The 22456-nt window shown below is 51.8% G+C and overlaps 1 protein-coding gene across 12 annotated transcripts in view; it reads right to left on the reverse strand.

Moving 5' to 3' along the window:
* Positions 1–22456, reverse strand: part of SLC35H1 (solute carrier family 35 member H1) — a 74916-nt gene that overhangs the window by 29893 nt on the left and 22567 nt on the right. For 4 of the 12 annotated variants that reach the window (XM_075438867.1, XM_075438858.1, XM_075438859.1 and 1 more), the window contains 3 exons: positions 7002–7498; positions 4644–4917; positions 112–3763 (listed from right to left, as the gene is read on the reverse strand). The exons of 1 other annotated variant lie outside the window; for it this stretch is intronic. In XM_075438867.1, coding sequence (XP_075294982.1) covers positions 7170–7498 — 329 coding nt within the window. In that variant the 3' untranslated portion in view covers positions 112–3763; positions 4644–4917; positions 7002–7169. 7 more of the 12 variants (XM_075438857.1, XM_075438856.1, XM_075438866.1 and 4 more) reach the window with 7 other exon arrangements.

Consider the following 22456-nt stretch of genomic DNA (forward strand, 5'->3'; position numbering starts at 1 on the left):
CTGCCCCAGCCCAGCTTCCAAACGAGCTGCAGAGAGCACTGTAACAAGGGCTGTTATGACAGTCTTTCCATGAGACCTGAAATCGAATACGCTTCAGTGCATGCCCAGGTCACGCAGCAGCGCAGGCCAGGAGCTGCCCCATGCACCGTGGGAAAGAGGCGACGGAGGACACAAAGCAAGAGAACAAGGACCACCCGTGACGCGATCACTCCCTTTATAAGCGTGGCTCCCCACATGTGCAAACACAGAATGCAGCCTCCACAGCTCTGTCCCACAGCCTCTCTCAAAAGTCGACATGTCAATTCCATGTCATGTCTTGTATTCTCAGTGACGGAAGGATGGATGGGTTATCTTTTGACTTTGCTGCCATCCCCTTTATCTCCATGGGAATTTAGTCCTCATCTGGCTTCTCCTTTCCTCTTGTTCCCATCATTGCTTTATCCCAGCATTCAGATAGCTTTTTTGTATTTCTTGGCTCTCCTCTACCTGCAGCACACTTCCCTTATTCTGGTCTACTCTCCCCATCTCACTGAGCCTCAGGCCCCTTTGCTTTGTTCTCTCTCTCTCCCCCTTTCTTTATGCTAGTGACTTGTTCATTTTCTTCTTGTGATTTGTCTTCTCTGCTCTGTTCCTTTCACTCATCTATTCCCCTTATCTCTTTTTGCTCCTTCCTCTTCCTTTTCCTAGTCTTTGCACCCCCTCTCCCTCACCTTCCTCTGTGTGTCTTTGTCTCTAAGGAGTTGAAAGTTAAAAGCTTTTCCAGCTTCATCCTGAGCAGCTTTCCATGGTACTTTCATCTCCACAACACATTTGTAAAACTGCTCAGACTGAAGAACCATGACATGAACAACTAAAGAAATATCAGAAAGAAACAGGACTCCCAACATGGCTTCGAAATTTGTCTTCTCCAGGAAAATCTCCCTGATTCACCTGCATGGAGGTTCTCCCTCCACAGTTCCTGTAAACACAACATAAAAACTGTTTACCAAGATTTCCTGGCCTCATCCTCCTGCTTGGTGAGTTTGGTGCTGGGATGGGTAGACACAGGGGTGCCTGAGAGCTCCCCATCTCCTCCTGCCAAAAAGTAGCCGTGACCAACCTCCTCTCCCTCCCTTCTTGCTAGGAGCTCCTGCCAGGTTTGTCATTCCTGCTGTTTCACAGACTGCTTGCCAGAGGGAAGAGTTGATCACACCAGGAAAGATGCTCTGGCTCTTGTCCAGTTCTGCTCCCCGTTCTTCCTTCGTGCAAAGATGGCAGAGACCTGGCAAACGCTCCCAGCTGACGTGTCACCATCTTCTCTCAGCTGCCAAAAGGAGTTCTTTCTTACCACTTTCTCCCGCGTTCTGTGCACGGTCCAGCATTGTCTGGGGTAGAGCAGCTGCAGACAATGACTTCAGGAAAAACCAGGGAAGAAGTGCTCTCAAGCCATTGCTTTCTTGGTGCTTCTGTGCAGCCTGTGCTTTGCAGGGTTCATGTGTGAGCACGGAAGTGTGGTAAATCTTACTTGTGATCAGTGGCAGGGAATTTCAGAGTTACCAGTACAGAACAAGTCAAAGTGCTGTCTACTTACTTGGAAATCTGTTGCCGAGAAGACCATGAATCCTGGCTATTCTCACAACTCTATGAGAGATAAATCTTGTTAAATCCTCCTACTTCTTCCCTATTGGAGAAACAGATTCAGCACAGGACAAGCTATGTGACTCAACTCTCTGTTGGCAGAGCCAGTTCCCATTAATCTAACTCCCTGTCTGATGTCCACATTTGGCTGGCAGGCAATCCATTTCCAGCCCGGCTTTCTGTCCAAGATCCAGCTCCCCTGTCAGTCAGAGCCTACTGAATGCTGGGTGCCCTGCAAGGCTTCTCTCTGGCAGGACAGGGGCAGTTAGTAGCCCACTGCCCAGGGTGACAGCAGGGGACAGAATCTGGGAGGGATGGGTGCTCCCTAGGCAAAGCAATATCTGGCTGCAGTGGCAGCTGAGTTCAGCGTCTGCCCAGCCAACCTGTTTATGTTCTCTGACCTCACCCTGCCTCGTCTCAGCAAAACAAGCAGATATTCACACAGCTCAGTCCTACCAGCCTCACTCTTCATGGGGTGCAGGATTCAGTCTGCTGCCCTCTAAGTTCACCCTGAATGGAGCTGAACACTGGGTGTTAGGACTCACAGACAGGGCTTTGCTCCCGGAGCTGCCATGAAGGCTGCATGGAAGCAAGGCCCCCTGCCAGACTCCCTGCAGAGGGTCCCTGGGTGGTCACATTTGCTCCTGCTGTGCTTAGCAGCTACCGCTTGCAAGCTGCATGTTCTTGCCTCACCATGCCTGTCTCCTGGGGGCTGCAATGTGGGACGCCACATTACACGCCCAGATTGCCTCCTCCCTTTTCCTGGATGCTGCTTTGGCATAGGTCTAGAGAGATGGACCCCACAGGCTGGTCGCACCACATGACTTTCTTCACACCTCAAAGCTAGGGAGAGGCCTCTGCACCCCCTAAAAGGCCTGGCACTGTGATTCCTGCTGGAGATAGAGGCAAGACCTCAAGGCAGATGTTCTGTGCTCACATAGGTCCTGCAGAATTGGGGACACACCTTAACACACCACAGAGTGTGCCCACACAAATCTGGAGCTGACACAACATGGTTGGGAGGGGCACAGCCCAGTGCTGCCCTAAGTTTGCTGGCACATGTGGGCCAAAACCCCCAATCTATTGCCCAGAGCCATTTCTTACTTGCCACCCCACTTACTCCTGCCAGCCAAATGGCCCTGCCTTGCTAAGGCTCTTCGGTGTTGCTTAGAGTCGCATTCCCACTGTCCCACACATTTAGGCACTGCTTGTCACCAGAGCCTAGCAGCTCCTCCCATCTTTATTCTCCCCAAGTACTGTGTCATTTGCAGACTCCACGGTGTCAGCCTTGTGATTAGATTCCAGTGCCTTTATGAATAATTTGTTGCGCAATTATAAAGCAAATATTTAATTGAACTTTATGTAAAATTGCTTCTGCCTCTGAGCACTGAACCACTGGTTTGGGATAGGGTGCCGTGCTACTTCACATCAGGCCCCAGGAGCCCCGTGAAGAGGCCAGCAGCAAACTGTCAGACCCCTTTGCCAGCAGCCTGCATGCAGACAGCTGGCCCTGGCTGCTCCCAGCTGAGCCCATGGAGGGGAGTGCTAGGGATGGCTCTACACTGGCCCCAGAGACTGCCGCAGATGCACCAGCTGCAAGATTGCAGTGCAGCTCCCTTCCCTTTGGAGAATGTCCTCGGGCACTAGCAGCAGAACCTGTCTTCCTCAGCTGAGCAGCAGAACAAACCAGCTGGAGCATTCCCACACTGTGGCCAGTGCTACACTGGAAGAGGCCAGCATGAAGTATGGCACTGTAGAAAACATCTTTGTGACAAGTTGTTGGCAGTCAGGTTTCAGCACAAGCATAAAGACAGATGCAGAGACTGGCTTTCCTCCTTTCCAGTCCTTTTCCTTCCAGGACAAGACTGGAGTACGCAGATAGGAAACTTGCATTGCAACTGACTCTGTTAAGAGAGGGAATGCCTTTGCTCACTGGCCATGTCTCAGCAGCATGGGCACCAGTCTGAACTGATAACAAGAGCTTTGGCACCGGAGTGCCCATCCCAGGAGAGGCTCCTCAGCACACACTAGGGCCCGCGGTCTGTGCAGAAATACTCTGTGTACCATGACATCACCTGCAGGCTCAGCTGGAAGAGTCTGAATGAACGGGGTCTGGACACACCTCAGATTGGCCTTGGCATCGCCTCTGTAGGGAAAAACATCTATATCAGCAAAACCAACAGAACTGGACGAAATCCTAATTTACCATGGCCTGTAAAAGAGGCTGAAGTGCCTATTTCCAGTGAGGCGAATTTGAAATTGAAAGAGGAAAACGAGTGCATTGAAGAGATCAGAAGCTCCTTTCCAAGCACTTATCTGGTGCAGGTAATTGCTAACTGACCTGGAGGCGCTCTTGAAATTGACCCAATGCAGCAGATTCTGCTGCTCAGCGTGGCTCCCGGGCTGGGGACAGGCACGCGCATGTGGTACCCCCAGCTGAAAGGCTGGCATGACAGGACAGGCTGCTGTGCAGTCAGGGGGCTAGCAAGGGAAAACGCAAGGTGTGAGGCCAGGGAGGTGTTATGGAAGAAGGCAACAGTGGCCTGTGTGGTGCTCAGCCCTGTAAGTATCCTAAGCCTAGCCAGAGTATGTACAGCTGGAAGAAAGGGGCTGGCTAGCTGTTTGAAGCTGGAAACTTCTCCTTGCATGGGGCAGGCCTGTTTGCAGTGATGGGGGAAGGAGAGCTTGGAGCCTAGTCCGGGGTGGCTGTGCTGACACACTGGGAAGGGATGGATGGGGAGTCTGCTCAGACGAGCTCAGCAGCTGAAGCACTGGATCTGGACCATGAGGTGGGAGTTGGAGTCCCTGCTCCAGTGCTGAAGGGTGCAGAAATGCAATGCACCCTTCTAAGAGGAGTGCATGGTTATTACTTTCTCTGCACAGACTGTAGCAAAGAACAGCAGTTCCCTGTGGAAGTCTGGGGATATCCCCTTCCCGAGCAGTACTTCCTTGCCTCTCCGCTCAGCTCGGCAGCCCCTTTGCTCAGCTCTTGCTTTCATGGCTACAGACGAAGCAGCTCAACTTACCCTTTGGCTCCCAGCCACATGTTCCCTGCTGCCAGCTCATCCCAGGACCAGGTCCATTAGCTGTTGCCTCTGGCAGCTCCTCTTGCTTCCCAGCCCTTGTTGCTTTCCACTCACAGGTGCTAAAAGTTCCTTTCAGGATGCACCTTTCTGTTTCCTCTGCAGTCCAGGCATTTCTTTAATAAATAGCATTTGTACTGGCTCTGTGATGTCTATTTGGCTTCAAGCTTTCATCTCCACTGCTGTTTGTGCCCAGCGTGAAATGCTGCCACTCAGCCTATAAAAAATAATGATTGGGGCAGTTATTTGTAGCAGTCATTCAGCATTTGCCTTGCTGGTCCAGTCCCAGACTATGGCCTGCTAGTGGGCAGGCAGACAGTGTGACTGAGAGGTGGGCCAGAGTGAATGACCTCCTCCTGTGGGCCATGTTCACACAAAGCCCTTCTGTCGGTGGCACAGGCACTGGTTCCAAGTTGTTTGCTCCCAAGACCTACAGCTAGATGCATGGCTCACCACGCAGGCATTACAAGAGAGTGGATAACTGAAGCTATGCCCTAGATATGCAATATAACAAATCAGAGCAAAGAAAATGGAGGAAAGGCAGAAAGCTATCAGGTCTAGGCTACATCCAAGGGTCCCAGCTAGATGGAAAGCTTAGGACAGGGATAACTGGCAGGAGCAGCATGATACAGCCTCGTTTTGTCATTCTCTCCCTAGCAGACACACATGCATGCACACCCACTCTCTCTCACACCATGCATGCACAATCTCTGTCTGTCTGTCTGTCTGTCTGTCTGTCTCTCTCACAGTAGGAGTAGAACTGTGGTGCAGTGAAAGCCACAGTAGAATCACAGAATCATAGATTGGAAAAGAGCTCTAAGAACGTCAAGTCCAACTGCCAAGCCAACACCACCATGCCTACTAAACCATGTCCCAAAGTGCCACATCTGCACGTGTTTTGAACACCTCCAGGGATGGTGACTCAACCACCTCCCTGGGCAGCCTATTCCAAACCTCCCCTGACACAACTTGAGGCCATTGCCTCTTGTCCTGTCGCTAGTCACCTGGGAGAAGAGACCAACACCTGCCTCACTACAACCTCCTTTCAGGTAGTTGTAGAGAGCAGTACGGTCTCCCCTCAGCCTCCTCTTCTCCAGGCTAGACAATCCCAATTCCGTCAACCACTCCTCATAAGGCTTGCTCTCCAGACCCTTCACCAGCTTCGCTGCCCTTCTCTGGACACGCTCCAGCACCTCAATGTCTTCCTGTAGTGAGGGGCCAAAACTGAACACAGTATTCGAGATGTGGCTTCACCAGTGCCGAGTACAGTGGCACGATCACCTCCCTACTCCTGCTGGCCACACTAGTCCTGATACAAGCCAGGATGCCGTTGGCCTTCTTGGCCACCTGGGTGCACTGCTGGCTCATGTTCAGCCAGCTGTCAACAAACACCCCAGGTTCTTTTCTGCCAGGCAGCATTCCAGCCCCTCTTCCCCAAGCCTGCAGTGTTGCATGTGGTTGATGTGACCAAAGTGCAGGACCCCACACCCAATCTGGCTGCAAAAAGCTTTAGAGAGGATGTAAGATGGAAAACAGTTATTTATTTCTGGTACTAGGATGGTTTTTGGACTCACATCCCAGAAAGGCAGAGTGATCTGACCGCTTCTGGAGTGCACTAGTGCTGAGTCCAGTACTCTGAAGAATATGTGCTCTGCATTGGAAAACCACCATGATGTAGCTGGGAGGGACCAGCAAGCCCTCCTGCACTGAAGGAAAAGGAAGCCCTCTCCAGTGCCCACATCTGGAAGGTGCAGCATCAGACCCAGCTCTGCTTATCTTTAATCATGCCCAGCCCCCTATGACTCAAATCCTGCTCAGCCACCACCACTCTTGGATCCACTGCTTTTAACAGACAATATCTGTGCATATGCAATCAACTCCCTGGCTCCCCTCATCCCCCTGGCAGCCCCTGTTGTACTGACTTTTTGAAGTCATGTTTATCTTGTGCCATTTATTGTTCTGCTGTTGCCAATAGCAGGCTTCTCTGTGTACACGATAAGCTTCTACTGCAGGAACGTGAACTTCCCAAAAGACATGTTGTTAGTGCATCATATTGAGCTTCTCTGGTCACTCAATTACCAGGAACCAGAGAATGATCCTAACTTTCTAAAAATGTTAGTATTTCCAAACTGTGCAACTGTGTCTTCCCTACTACTTTTAAAATGGCCCAGTATAAGTATTTTTAGAATAGATTCAGACATAGTCCATCATGCCCTTTGTGCACATAACTAAGCATTCACCTGTTTAGCTGTTGTACGCCTGCTTTTCCTTTTTTCCGGGGATACTATCCTACTAACCTACCTTGAAATTGTCTCCATCTTGAAGTTAGCTGTGGCATAGAGTCATAGAATGACATCTCTTGGCTGTTTTCACCACTTCACAGGGTAAAGTCTATGAGATGCTGTTACTGGCCAAAAGTCCTCCAGAGCCAAGGCTATGGCTGCAGCTTTTATGAAGACACATTCTGAATCACATTTTGCAGGCTTTTACAACAATACGGTTTAGGGCCACATTTGTTGTAACTTGGAGTTTTCTGGGAAATACTCCCACTTTCTGTAGGTACTCCATATCCATTGCCAGTGATGGTTTCTCCTCTCCAGTGGCTGCTCTGGGTGGGCAGAGGAGTCCTCCTGCCCAGTAGACTTCTGCTGTTGCAGCTTCTGACTTCTGCACATGCACTTGCCTTTCCTTGTAGACTGTATGCAGAATTCCGCAGACTAGTCTGTGGTCACAGTTCTCACAGATCCTCAGCTCTAAGGTTTTACTGCAGGTCTTTAATGCTGTCATATTGACTGTTTCTGCTTGCACGGAAAGGATTGGAAATGTTCAAATGATTCATTGTTTTGTGGGATACACAGCCACATTTTGTCATGTTTACATTTTCTCTTACACATTCCTTTCCTCCTCCCACCCGAGGCACAGAGACGGGGGCTTTCCGTTAATGCTTCTTTCATCTGCACTAATTGCTGTTAAGTGGTCTCAAACTGCCTGACAGTTTCCGTTCTCTACTGCATCCCAGCAGGGAAGGATTTAACGCTGGACCCTGTGATATGCTTGTTAGTTCTTCCAAGAGCTCCTGGAAACCACTAAAGTTCATACCTAAGTTTCGTCAGAGCCACCTTGCGAAGAGAAGTATATGTATGAGGAAAAGATTGCCTCCACTGGGGCTGCTACTGAACCAGCCCTGGCAAAAGTGACTTAGCTTTCTGAACAGTGAATCACAGGGGTTTAAAAATAATTTCCCATAGTATCTTTCTGTGCCCCCTTGTTGTGAGAACTAGCAACACTTGACATTGTGCAAGCACAGACTGCAGAGACCACTGACGGCAGCACACACACCCTGGGACACGGGGAGGGAAGTTTCATCTGCTTCAGGACCCTGTCGAATTCAATGCACCCTAGGAAAGTCAAGTAGCGGTGTGCTCTGCACTCATCAAAGATCAGCAAGCCAGCCAAAAGCTCTGCCATTGCTCAGCACACTGCAAGTCCTTCCTTCCTCCACCAGTATCTGGAGACAACAGGCTGGTGACCTTAGAGGCATCTCCTTTTGCCCAGCAGCAGCTAGACAACAAGTCAGCTTTCCAACAGGTCATGTTTGCCCATTGCTTTTTTCACTATGCTTCAGAACTGCCAAGACACACACACTGGCTTGGTATTTAACCCCTCCTGGCCCTGGGCCGGCAATGAAGGCCCTGAGTCCCTCACACAGGCACGGTGCTGTGGTTCAGTCCATGGCGCACACAGCGATCCTTCAGTGCTGGTCCTTCAGATCCTTCAGAGCAGCAGCCTGTAATGGCAGCCAAGTGAAGACGAGCCCATTGCCCCTGTGGTGTCCTGGGAGCCTTGGCCTCCAGGCTGCGAGGATCTGGAAAGTCATGCCCAGGTGGGGCCATGCAATGTTCAGAGTGTGGCTCCTTAGGGAATGCTTGAAATTGCCTTTGGAGAAACAGCAGCAGCCTGCACCATGGCCCTGGGGCAGGGATGAGGAGCAGGCTACAGATGCCACTTCTTCTCTTAAACTTCAAACACACCATCAGACCTAAATTATTCACTTATAATCCCTGGAGCTGGCGGCAGCTCAGAGAGCATCCAGCTCAGGTGATAGGAAGGAAGAAAGAAAAAAAAACCATTAAATTTAAAAACCTCTGAGAGTCATAAAATGTAAAAGTATATTCAGGACAGGAGCCACTCCATGATGGGGGACCTGGGTGCAAGCAGAGTCTGACACTGGCAGATCTCTGAGCATGAGTGGGGTACCATGAAAGATGAGTGAACCTGAATTTGAGAAAGCTGGTGGGGCTTGGTGGTCCTGGGTGCTCAGCTCTGTTACCTATTCTAACTCCTCATGGTCCTTTGTCCTCTCTCTGTGGTGTAGGTGGAGTGAGAAAAGAGCAGGAAACACACACAGAGGGAGTAGAGCTGTGCCAAGAGTGTCCAACCCAGGCTGAGAGCAGAGTCCTGCTCTCCAAGGTGGCAGTCAGGGGACTGCCCTCTACCTCTCCGCAGCCAGACCCCTGGCTCAGTCTCCCCAGAAAAGGTGTTGGGGATCCCCAAAGCCAAGGTGTGGAGCAGCTGTGTCACAGTGCCAGCAGCACCCAGATGCCCTGTCCCCAGGGACACAACCAAGATGCCCAGAGCTGCTTTAGCTCTTGCAACGTACTTGGAAAGCTCTTGTTTACTGGGGTCTAGCACAGTTACAAAGCTAACTGACAACAGAGAGCAGCTCCTGGCAAGACATGGGCTGCAGAAATTTGGAATGAAAAGCATTTAAAATGTCTTGCTTCACCAGCCTGGCTGCCCTTGTGCCCACCAGCTTCAGTCTGCTCCTGCAGTGAATGCTCCATCATCTCTGAAACAAACTGCATTGATCAGGGAGAAACACTCCCATATCAGGCCTGGAAACACGTCCTGGCACAGCTCCCCAGGAGCCAGCACCCCTACCCATCTGCCAGGGACAGAGCAAGCAGCAGGCACCTGAAGGTACCTGCTTTGTTGTGGAGTCTCCTTCTCTGGAGATATTCAAGACCCGCCTGGACAAGGTCCTGTGCAGCCTGCTCTGGGTGACCCTGTTTCGGCAGGGGGGTTGGACTAGGTGACCCACAGAGGTCCCTTCCAACCCCGAACATTCTGTGATTCTGTGATTCTGCCCTGTGCCATGCAGAAGTGTCTGTAGCCAGAGGCACAGCTGCAGCCCAGCTCAAACTCCACAGCACAGCGAGCCCAAGTCCCATACCTCTGCCTCAGGCCAGGCTATGCAAAAGCAAGAGGGTCTGACAACAAAGTGGTGCGCACTCACTAGCTCAGCCATTCCCAGAAGCTCTGGGGATAGCTTCAGGAAACACAGGAGAGATGACAATGTCCTGGCTCAGTCTCAGTGGCTCTGCAGTCACAGAGCTTGACAACATCACAGGGAAGGTCCTCAGTCTAAGCTCTGTCCAGGCAGGTGGGCAGCTTCCCCTTCGCCTGCACCTGCTGCCAGTGGCACATTGCAAATGGCTGTGAGGAGGACAGACAGAGAACAGCAATGCAGACACTGACCATGTCTGCCAGCGGATCCCTGATCCCAGGTGTTCAGTGCCCTGGCAGACCTCCACAAGGCAGACGGGAGGACTCAGAGAGGACTGTGCCTCCCAGCAGTTGGGAGAAGCGGTGGATTTAGAGTCTCAAGGGCCTTGTGCATCCTTTCATTGCAGCCTACTGGCTCTCCATCCCCAATGCTCTGGACCCAGACCCAGGCCGAGCTTTGTGTTTCCAGCCTCTCGTAACGTAACTCAATCTGCCCGAGCTGACTCGAAACCCCAGGCTCCGTATAAGCTCCCATCTGTGTATCTGAGATGAGAAAACGGGCTGTGGGCACTGCTGGGGTTGCACCAGCCTGGCTTGGAGGGGGGAGGCTGAGACTGTTACTCACCAAGACTCTGCAGACAGAGCAGCTGCACCTCCCGCCTTGGCTACATCTCCCAGTGAAGGCTGCCCAGCACCTGCAGGGAGCATGGATCACTCCTCAGAAGAGCAGCCACATGGGAAGGTCTGTGTGAGCATGATAACAGCTGCTGCTTGGCTCCTCTCCCTGGCAGGTCTGCATGGAGCACACAAGTGCCAGTGTCTGGGGCTCCAGGAAAAGGGGGGCCACGTGCCCTGAGGCCAGGCTGGCATCTCTGTCCTTGAGAGCCCCCAGCACAGCTCCTAGAACCTTCCCAGGGAGTGCAGAGTGAATGTTCATGCCCATGGCATGAGGGTAGGTGGGAAGTGCGTACCCTCGGTGTGGTGAGACACTTTGCAGATGCTGAGCCAGGCTCCTCATGCCTACAGCAAGCATAGAACTGGGTGCTGTCATACAGAGTAAGAAGCCAGCATCTTTTCCCTCAGGGCTCAAGAAATTTGTCCCTGCTCTAGGGTGGCCTGAAGGACATGGAGTGTCTGCCTCTGGACCACCAGGGCAGGCCGGAGCCCAAGGCCAGGCAAGTGCTTTGCTTGCACTGAGATGCCAGCAAAGAAGCTGTGGATACAAGGGGGAAAGCCAGGTGAGAGAAAAGAGCAAGGTCTGGCTGTTAGTGGAAGGAGTGCTGAAACTCACTGTTCTCTTTCTTCTGGAGATGATGGTGAAAACACAGTGCCAAGTAAGCTGCCCCACTTTTCTGCACAGCAATCAATAAGCCATCATTGCATCAAGCCAGATGGAAGTAGGGACCTTTGCCCAGCACACACAGATCCCAATTCATTCACCCTCCACCAAAGGCATCTCAACAAGCAAAGCTGCTCTACATTTCTTTACCTGCTGAACCAACACAGCACTAAAGCAAAGCCAGGGTGCTGAGCAGGCTGGGGCAAGTAAGCAAGGATGGAGGATGTTTCCTGGGTGTGGAAAGGAGAGGAAGGCCTGGGGAAGGTCTCCTGATGCCTGGGGACCATGGAAGCCACAGGCAGCTTGAAAACAGGAGGGTCACTAGTTCAGCAAAAGTTTATGCATGCCTCCGCATCAGAACTTGCTGCCTCAGTCCTGTCAGTCTGGTGATTTAGATGAAGAATAGATGTGATGGCAAAGACAAAATCTGGGCTTTTCAACCTATTTTCACACTCAGTGCCTGTGAGATGGGCTTGACTTGTTAGGTGGGTGAAGAGACCACAATGATTGTATTGGGGAAGGAGGCAGAAAGCAAGGCAGAGAGAGTGAAGACTGTGATCAATCACACACCAATCAAAAACTAAAGCCCAAGGTCCAGCACTTGGCTTTTCTTAATGCAAACCTCTCTGCACCCTTGTTATCAGCAAATGTGGAATGAACCTCCATCCCTCACAGGTCAGGAATAATGTGAGACAGACCAGCAAGGCATTGAAAAATTGGTTCTATTTTTACATGGATAGGAGGCCTTTGAAGGAACGAGGAAATGCCCATCACCTCCATTTCCACCTGACGAAGGCACTATCACTTTCTGGGCCAGCAGTACCCAAACTCTTGGGAGGTACTGCCTTTGGCTGTAGAGGCAGTTGCAGGCATTTCTTTGGGCATCTTGACACTTTAGAATCATAGAATCATAGAATGCTTTGGGTTGAAAGGGACATTTAGAGGTCATCCAGCCCAACCCCCCTGCAGGGAGCAGGGACATCTTCAACCAGACCAGGTTGCTCAGAGCCCCATCCAACCTGGTCTTGAATGTTTCCAGGGATGAGGCCTCCACTGCCTCTCTGGGCAACCTGTTCCAGTGTTTCATTGACCTCATGGTAAAAAATTTCTTCCTTATATCTAGTCTAAATCTACCCTCCCTCAGTTTAAAGCCATTGCTCCTTGTTCTATCACAATAGGCCTGGCTAAAGAAATTTTCCCCATCTTTCCTACAGTCCCCCTTTCAGGTACTGAAAGGCTGCTCTGAGGTCTTCCCACAGCCTTCTCTTCTCCAGGCTGAACAGCCCCAACTCCCTCAGCCTCTCCTCGTAGGAGAGGTGCTCCAGCCCTCTGATCATTTTTGTTGCCCTTCTCTGGACCTGCTCCAACAGGTCCATGTCCTTCTTGTGCTGGGTGCTCCAGAGCTGGGCACCATACTCCAGGTGAGGTCTCACCAGAGCAGAGCAGAGTGGCAGAATCACCTCCCTCGACCTGCTGGCCACGCTGCTTGTGATGCAGCCTAGGATACGGCTGGCCTTCTGGGCTGCGAGCGCACATTGCCGGCTCATGCCCAGCTTTTCATCCACCAGTACCCCCAAGTCCTTCTCGGCGGGGCTGCTCTCAGTCCCTTCATCCCCCAGCTTGTGTTGATAGCGGGAGTTGCCCCAGCCCAGCTGCAGGACTTTGCACTTGGTCTTGTTGAACCTCATGAGGTTCACACAGGCCCACTTAACAAACTTGTCCAGGTCCCTCTGGATGGCATCCTGTCGTTCTGGCGTGTCAGGTGCACCACTCAGCTTGCTGTCACCTGCAAACTTGCTGGGGGTGCACTCGATCTCACTAAGTCATTGATGAAAATGTTAAAGAGCACTGGTCCCAGTACGGACCCCTAAGGGACACCACTTGTCACCGGCATCCATCTGGACATTGAGCTGTTCACAACTACCCTCTGGCTGCACCCTTCCAACCAATTCCTTATACACTGAACAGTCCACCCATCAAATCCCTGTCTTTCCAATTCAGAGACAAGGATGTTGTGGGGGACTGTGTTGAAGGCTTTACAGAAGTCCAGATAGGTCACATCCATAGGTCTTCCTTTGTCCACTGATCTAGTCATGCCACCACAGAAACCTAGGTTGGTCAGGCAGGACTTGCCCTTGGTGAAGCCATGCAGGCTGTCTCGAATCACCTCCCTGTCCTCTCTGTGCTTTAGCATAGCTTCTAGGAGGATCTGTTCCGTGATCTTCCCAAGCACAGAGATGAGGCTGACAGGTCAGTAGTTCATAGGGTCCTCCTTTCTACCCTTTTTAAAAATGTGCACAATGTTTCTCTTCTTTCCAGTCACCAGGGGCTTCGCCTGACTGCCATGACCTTTCAAATATTATGGAGAGTGGCTTGGCAACGGCATCAGCCAATTTCCTCAGGACTCAGTGATGCATCTCATCAGGTCCCATAGACTTATGTACATTCAGGTTCCCCAGGTGGTCGTTTAGGGCCATGAATGTGCCAAGCAGGCTTCCCCACACCAGCTGGGACCCTCCTCACCTCTTCCTGGCTTTTCCATGATATGTGGGCAACAGGGCTGCAGCTCCTGGCCTGGCTCCATGGCAGAGGCTGTGCACAACTCCTGCCCCACAGCATCAGGGAAGGGCAGGAGCAGCAGCAAAGAGCACATGATGCTGAGGCAGGCAGCACCCTTACCCTGAAGACGGCTACAGGTGCCACTTCTGCACCAGTCCCAGAGACTTTTCTGTCTGCACAAGGCCAGTGACTTGGTTCTGCGGCAGCCCTATGCTGACATCCAGACCCCAGCACAGCTGCAAAAAACAGCTTCCTCACTGGTGTTACACCCCACATCCTTTGCCAGTTCTTTGTGGCCCGAGGGTGTGCAGATCCCAGCACCCCATCCCACCCCAGCTGCTTGCTGCCACAGAGTGGAGCCAGGCAAACAGCTTGTCAGGAACAAAGCCCTTTCCCGAGTGGGCTAGGCTGCCTTGCCTGTGACTAAATATTGAGGCACTGTGCACTAGCCCTTTGATCAGCAATTTATCCCTCCATGCCACAAGCTTCCTGGAGCCTGGTGTTTCCGCCCCATGCTCAGCCTGGGTCCCAGGAGCCCAGAAGACAGGTGTGAGGAATTAGCTATAGGGACTAGTGCTCTGGCAGGAACCAGTACCAAAAGCAGAGGACAGAGTGTAATGTTTATTACATTTGAAGCAAAGCAAACATGTGGCCTACTTATGTATCTAGAGACAATTAATTGGGGAGCTCCACAAAGCAGCAGATTATAAATTAGAATAATTTTCACCAACTTCAGCCCATTCATCTTCTTTCACACCAGACCTGTCAGCTCAGCCTGACGCAGCCATGTGCAGCCTCAGACCCACAGGCTGCTGTCTGGTGGCACAGAGGGACTGTCAGGAGCCAGCCCCACAGGCACTGCATGCCTAAACCCATGGGAAACATGTGGGGTCAAGCTGAGGCACACACCTTGAATGGAAAGCAAACTCAGGGCCTTGAGGATGGCTCCAGAGGTGCCGAGTGTCACCAGCTCTCATCTGCAGGACTAGCCAGAGTGCTCTGCTCCAGGGACGGGCCCCAGAGACAGCAGAGATGCCGGGTGGGTGCCTGCCCTGTGCTCCTCCATCCCCCTTCACTCGCTGGCAGCCAGCAGAGTTGGGGGGTGGGGGCAGCAGGGTTATGCACACACCTCCATACCCCCTCCACTCTGGTTAGGATCTCAGGTTAGAGACTGGGCTTTGCTGATGTGACATAACAAGCAACCACAGGCCAAGGCCAGGTGGAGACTCCCTTTGCACAGCTTAGAGGTCACTCCTGGAGACACCACCAGGTGGGCAGGTGCCCACCTGGAGCTGCTGAGAGTGTAATGCTCTGCATGCCCAAGACACTGGACTCACACCTTATGGAAAGGCAGCCCATTCGCAGACTGATTCCTGTTCAAGCAGCAACAGTGGTCAGAAACTGGCAAAGCAGCTTGTGCCTGAGGCACTCTAGCCCCCAACGGCCCAGCACCCAGTAGGTGCCCCTGATGGGCACTTCAAGAAATGCCCCTGAGGTATTTCAGGGATTCTGGTCTGGGGCCAAAACACTCAGAGCAGCCACTGCCTCACAGATGGTGGGATCTTGGTGGCACCTCACAGAGCTGAGGATTAGAATAACTCTGATTTGGCCTATACTTATAGATCCCAAGGGGACAGCATGCAAAATACCATATTGATGCTGGGATCATTTCTCTCCAAAAGGTCACCTGCTGCCTTGCTGGAAAGCATGTTAAAAGAGCCAGTGGAGATGGCTGGGTAACACCTGAAAAGGAGGATCTATTCCTTAAGATGCAGTTCGGGTCAGTCCACAGCCACCATGATCTTAACTCTCCTGCCCTTCACAGTGGTCAGAAGTGGAGGGAACCAGAGGTGGGATCAGAGACTCCCATCACTCATCTGTGCAAATGAGAGCACTCCCAGGAAGGTGCCTGCAGAGCTCCAGACACAGTCAAAATGGTTTTCACAGGGAGCAGCAAAAGTCTGGCCCAAGAGTCCTTCTAGCCCATGTTGTGTCTCCAGAGTGGTCAGGAGCAACTACCTGGAGCAGAACAGGGACAGGGCAAGCAGGTGAGGTTCTCTTCCTGACACTCTCCCAGACTCCAACAATTTTCAGCTCAAAAAGACACATGACAACTTGTACTCAGCCTTTTCCACAAAACTATCCAGAAGCAGGATGCCCCAGGAGCTAGTGTGCTGCCAAGGGCTTCAGAGATGCACTTAACAGACTTGCCTCAGCCAACAGGTCCAGACAGCCTTCATGCCATGGCAGGGACCCCTGTCAATCTGTTTGTAGCAGCTGTAGCAATCTGCATTGACACATGAGCTGTCTGGTTCAGCAAGCCCACCAGGGTCCATGCTGGTAACGGTGTGTGATCAGGGCAGAGCCTACCAGACACCCTGGCCCAGATGTGGCATTCCCCACATACTGGGTCCCATCCAGCTGCTGCCTTGTCCCTCCTGGGTCTGACAGCGTGGGGAAGCCCAGGGCTTCCAGATGGGTGCCAGGCGAGGAGTGCCTGCTGTAGCCCGGTCCCATACCAGCGTAGCTTTCTACCCCTTCATGGCCGCTCTCTGTGTGTTAGCTGCAGCCCCCCACTCTGCACCTGACTGGCTGATATTTTGCGTCATAAAGAGAGAGTTTGTTCAAATGGCATTACTAATCAGTATACAAATGCTATTAGCATGGTTAATGCATTCCAAACAGTTCTGCATGTTGGCACCATGTGAAAGCAGCACTGGGGCAGAGACCAAGGTGGCAAAGCCAGGACAGGGGCTGGACTGAGCCCAGCTCAGTTCTGACCATGCTGAGCAGTGAAACAGTATCGTCTCTACTCTAGCACTGCTCTCCCTGGTATGGCAATCAGTAAAAGTTGGACTGGGACGGATTTGTGTCTCTGTGTGTGTGTACAAGCACACACGTGTGCGTGGTAAGCAATCATGTTGACGGGAACTACCCAGCACAGGAATCTCAGGACAAGAGAGGAAAACTGGTAGAAAGGAACTGAGGCAGGGGGCATGAGGGTAGCAATAAAACCAGACATTAAGTGGATGAATTATTTACTGCAAGAAACAATTGTGAAGTCACTTACTCTGGCTTTGTGCATCCTAAATGGGGTCTGCAGTGTTTCTCACATCTCCCCAGTGTGCTGAGTGATTTTTTTATAATTGGATGCATGAGGCTGGGGTAATCTTATAAGAGACTCCAGCAGATCAGTTTAGTATTGATCATGTGCTGAATTTAAAGGCTTTCCACATCCATCTGCTGCTGCTACTCAGGTGACAGCTCAGCTGGGACCTGGGTGCTCAGTGGGTGCCTGCGCCCCAGAGCCACCTCATTTGGCTGCAGCCTGTGTCTGGGCGGATGCACAGCAGCATGGGGGGGCCAAGGCATCACACTGGATCCCAGTTCATGAGCCAGCAGAATCACACAGCCACTTCCCGCTGAGCCTTTTGATGAAGTCCTCCCAATGGATCAGTCTGTTGTGCTTCTCACACCACTGGGGTCAGCTGGTTGTGGACTGTAGTGGATCATACGCTCTTCTAACAGGGGCAGCAACTGCCAGAGACCAACAGAAAAAGAGTGACAGTGTATAGGGAGCAGTTTGCACAGACTCCTGGTCTGGCACCCAATGACAGCACCTAGCACTGTCCCCAAGGAGGTGCCAGCTGCAGGGATGCCACAGCACCTAGACCTGTTCAGCATAGGCCCTCGCCATCTCTCACACAAGTGCTGCCAGGAGCCATTGCCTCCTGCATGGAGCAGAGTAGGCCTTGGACATGGAGAAGGAGGCTCTCAGCACCTGGTGCTTCTCTGGGTGCTGCAGACAGGACTATAAACTGAACAACACTTCCTGAGCAGGCAAAGGCCCCTGCAGCCCCCTCATCTGGCAGGGTGTGACTGGAGCACAGCAGAAGCACAACAGGCCTTATAGCCAGACCATGCCAGCAACAGCCTGGAAGAGCTCCAACCCTGGGGAGACAGGGTGACGAGAAAAGGCACACAGAGGGACAGAGCACAGGGAGGAATACACATCGAGCAGGACCTCTGCCCGTGTCTTGAAAGCAGTGTCTCCTGATGTTTGCCTTGGACTCTGCAGGTCTTCTAGGCATGGGACTGCAAAGGGTGAGCCCAGACTCCCTAGACAATGGTCTGGCAGCAGGACAGTGGCTGTGACATGCCCACAAATGTAACAGCAAGACAGATTTCAGGCATTATGGGACTGTTAAACATATTGCATCATGATGAGGTTTTAGGTTTTTCTTTTAATTATATGCACATTGCAAGTTGTTATGAAGTCATGAAAGCTGCAAGCCATGCTGTCCAAAAGACAACCTGCTTTATGATGCTAAAATACAAACTCACAAAGTGTTTTTTGTAAAACAATACAAGTTAACAGTATGAGAAATCTACTGATTTACTGAAAGAGGAGATGTGCAGGGTAGAAAAAAAATCACTCTCACACATCCATATTTACTCAAAAAAAGACCTATATTCAAACAACTCTTAGAGTAGGTCACTGGCATTCTCACAGAGGTTGAGTGGCTGAAAGTAAGGCTACAACATAAATAGGCTCTCTTAATCAGCAGAGAGAGCAGAAATTGTATGGACATGCTTTAAAACATCAGTCGCTTCTCCAGAATCCCCAGGCAAAGATTTGAGTCCAAAAATCCATTTTGCAAAGCTGTCAACTAGCATGAAGTGGGGCTGAGCTGTTCCGTAGTTGCCCACAGATGAAAAAGTTCTGAGAGGCAGCGCTCTCAACACAGGGCACTGGCCAGTGAGGACCTCAGCGCACTATACCTGGCAAGTGCTTAGATGCAGATCTTAAACCCAGACATGGATAAGGCATCCAGTTCTTTTGATGTTGTTGTTGTTGCTGCTGCTGTTTCTTTGTTTTCAATAGCTGCATCTAAACATTTAACCTTTACATTGATGGACTGACCTAAATATGTTCTTCGAGGCTCGTCGGCAGCAAGGCTGTCTCACAGCGAGCAGAGACATGCCTTTCCTTTGAGCCTGGCAAATCAATACACTGTGTGGCTGGCAGACTTGCAGGTGTCCCCTCCTCTGAACACATGGAAGGGTCTTAGAGGTGGGATCATAGAATCACAGAATGTTTGGGGTTGGAAGGGACCTCTGTGGGTCATCTAGTCCAACCCACAGAATCACAGAATAAATACATGCATTTCTCCAGACTGCCAGGTCTAACAGAGAGGTGGGCATGAACCTCCTTCTTCTTGGCAACCAGGAGAAAAGCAGCTCACAATTTGGAAACTATGTAGTTGTTCCAGCTGGGAGGCTGGCTCTGGCTGTTGCTGTCCAAAGCCTGTGGCTCTGCCAGCAGCTGAGGCACTTATTCAGCATCTTAGGATTTCAGACGGCACAGAAAGAGTTACAGGAAGGAGCAGCAAAATAATTGTGAGCTAATACGGTCCCATGTTTTTTATTACTCTCAGAGGATAAAATTGATAGCCTGGTACCAAAGGCCAGAAGTGTCACCTCTCAACAAGATGAAATCTATGTAGCCCATGGACAGGGGAAAGCTGCAAGATTTATAAAGGCATCCATAAAATTAACATCTGGATGAGCATGTGAGAGAACAGAAACCATGAACTGCAGCAGCAGCTTGGCAAGTACCTGCTGCCCCTGCATTTAGAGCCCAGCAGACAGCATTGACTGGGTGCACCCTCCTGCACCGATGCCTGGCTGAGTGTGGCCCCAGAGCCGCTCTACTGCCAGGAAGGGGCTGCCAGGGAGCTTTCAGGACGTGGTGGCATTTTGGCAGTGCCATGGGGAGTAAGTGACAAGGGCAGAAACAGGCCACATCCCAGATCTCCTCAGGGGATCACTCCTTGGCCCTAATGGTGGAAGCATCTCCCCTCGATTTGGCTTAGACCAGACAGGAAAGCTCAGACCCTTGCTCCACCGTCAGCTTTCTGCATGGCTGTCTGCGCTGTCTGAGCAAGCACTGAATCTGGCAAGGCAATGGGACCCGGGGAACATGCTTTTCCACAAATCACAGATCAGGGAGCCCAAGATATGTACTGTCATGCCATGAGCCAGGAAACAGTAGCCCCGGGCACACCCCACGGCCCCAGAGAGGCCAAGAGGCCCTGAGAAAGCCTTGCCTCTCTCTTGCTGCCTCAGGACTCCATCCCACCATCCAGGTGCCTGAGGGCTGTCCCTCGGCACAACAGAGACACTGGACACCCAGTGCCCTGGCAGCTTTCAGGGTGCACAGCAAGGTGATTATGTCTGCGTGCACATCATAGTGTGGGCATAGGACAAAGGGACTGCTGACACATGAGCCCGTTCAGTGTTCTGTTACCACTGCTTGTAGAGCAGGTCTTGGCACCTCTTGGCCTCTGCCCTTCCTCTGCACAGTGAGGGCAATACTCCAGCCCTGCCACAGAACTAGGGACACCACAGACCTGCTGGGATAACATGGTGCTCAGGGCCACACAGTTATCCAGACTTGGCTGATCCTGCACTGCACAGCACACGCTTCTACATGTAGAAACCACGACATGCCATAACTGTGTGTGCACTCAGCTGTGTGCCATGAGTACTGTGCTGCAGGCTCACACACCTGGCACACTGTCTCAACACCCAGTGCAAATGGAGCCATTACCACTGCTGCCTGAAGTATGACTGCTTTGCAATTAAAGGAATGAAATGTTTATATAGGAATAAATCTGTGTTAATGAGGTGAATCCTGTTCCCGCCCTGACAGGCTCTAAAACAAAGTTAGGAACTTGGGGGAAGGGAGCAGGTTCAAATGTGTGCTGCTCCCAGCCAGCAGCTAGGCCTGGGAAGGGAACTGGGGAGGGTAAGGGGAGCAAACTCAGGCAGCTGGCTGGTTGTGCGCAGGAGCCACCAGTTCTTTGATTTCCCTGTCTACTTCCCCCAACATGGGGTTAGCAGAAGACACCAGACCATTGCCAGGCTTGCCCAGGCTCAGGAGGTGTTTGAGCTGTTTCCTCCCCTGGGAAGGGGACTGCGCCTGGCTCAAAGATTTAGGAAAAGCACAAGTGAGTAGGACCGAGATGCTGCCACACATTGGGGACACACTGCTTTGGACCCTTCCACCTTGACAGCCTGTCCAAAAAAGTCCTTTGCTGAAGCTAGCAGCAGGAGCCATGCAGGAAGAAATCCCTGTGCAGGTCATCCTTGCTCTCCTCTATCACAGAAACACTACACTACCTCTACTCAGAAACACTGCACTAATCCCTGTCGTCTGCCTACACAGGAAACCACGGAGACAGAGAATCCAATTAGCCTGAAATCCTGCTCTGGCTCCTGCATAGCATCTCCCTCTGATAGAGCTCTGGAGCTGCAGAGATAAATGCTGTATTAGGATTCCAGTGGGGTCTGGCAGGCAAGGATGGCTTTGGAGCTGCAGCACCAGCCCAGGGAATGAGCGAGACATCAGTGTGCCTTTCCCAAGTCTCTCTCTCCACCTCCGCCTCATACCAACTCTTCCTTCTTGCTCATCCTGCAGCACCACGTTCCTCAGCTGAACCCGGTTGCGCAAGGTGAAAGCTGAGGACTGGGGCTAGAGCCAGCAGGTCTCCAGGCTGGCTTACCTACCACAGGGCCTTCATTCTTCTCAAGGGGAGGAAAACCTCTTCGGGGTTGAATGGCATCGAATTCTCTTGGCTGCTGGGGGTGGCCAAGGCAGCATGAAGTGCAGTGGCAGGGCCCATCTCCTCACCACTTCACCCCCCCAGGGCACCTCTGTGCCCGGAGGTCCCTTCAGCACTAGCATTGTGCAGTCCCCCTCAGCTCCCTTGTCCCTCCTCCAGCAGGGACTGGCCTTGTGTGGCTGGCTCTCCAGAATGATTTGGGGGACAAAGCCAGTTCCAACCCCACAGAGACAGTGGGGAAAGGGACTGAAACAGGTAATCCTCTCCTGGACAAGCTCAGCACAGCCTCTAGCCAGGGCCAAGCAGACTACAAGGGGTAACTGTTGCTGACTCTGTGTTACACCCTGTCTGTGCCTGTGGCAGTCTCCCGTGCCTGATGCTGCCACAGCCATGCCTGCTGTACTCACACTCTTCCTTGCACCCACAGTGAATTACCTGTTTCGCATTTTGCAGCAGCAATGTAACAGTATTAATTCATTGTGTTCTGTCTTTAACAAACACCATTATCATATCACCAGCCAGGATTATGCAAATCCTGGGAAAGGAATTATTTCTCTCCCCAAAGTCACCTTGATTTATCAGTTTTAGCCCAAAATGAAACAGAAGTTGCTTTGGATAAACTGTTAAACACATGATGACACCCAGGGGGCTGTGATGGCCCCACAAGGCAAAAGACTCATTCAGGCCAGGCACCACTGTGCCTAGCTAGGTGACTTTTCATATGCACAGGTGACACAGTGCAGCTCTGTGCTGGCCCGCACCAAGACTGCTCCTGTGTCAGAGTGCAGGTGAATCTGGACACTAATGAACTGGGCCCTGGACCAAGAGCTGGGGAAACAACCCCCTTGCCAAACACTCCTGGGATAACTTCATGGCTCCATTCCCCAGGCACAAGGCCATGTGGCAGGTCTGAGGCTGTGCAGCAGCATGTGGGGCTGGAAACA

This window comes from Opisthocomus hoazin, chromosome 18, assembly GCF_030867145.1.
Source record: "Opisthocomus hoazin isolate bOpiHoa1 chromosome 18, bOpiHoa1.hap1, whole genome shotgun sequence".
In the NCBI taxonomy this organism is placed as follows: Eukaryota; Metazoa; Chordata; class Aves; order Opisthocomiformes; family Opisthocomidae; genus Opisthocomus; species Opisthocomus hoazin.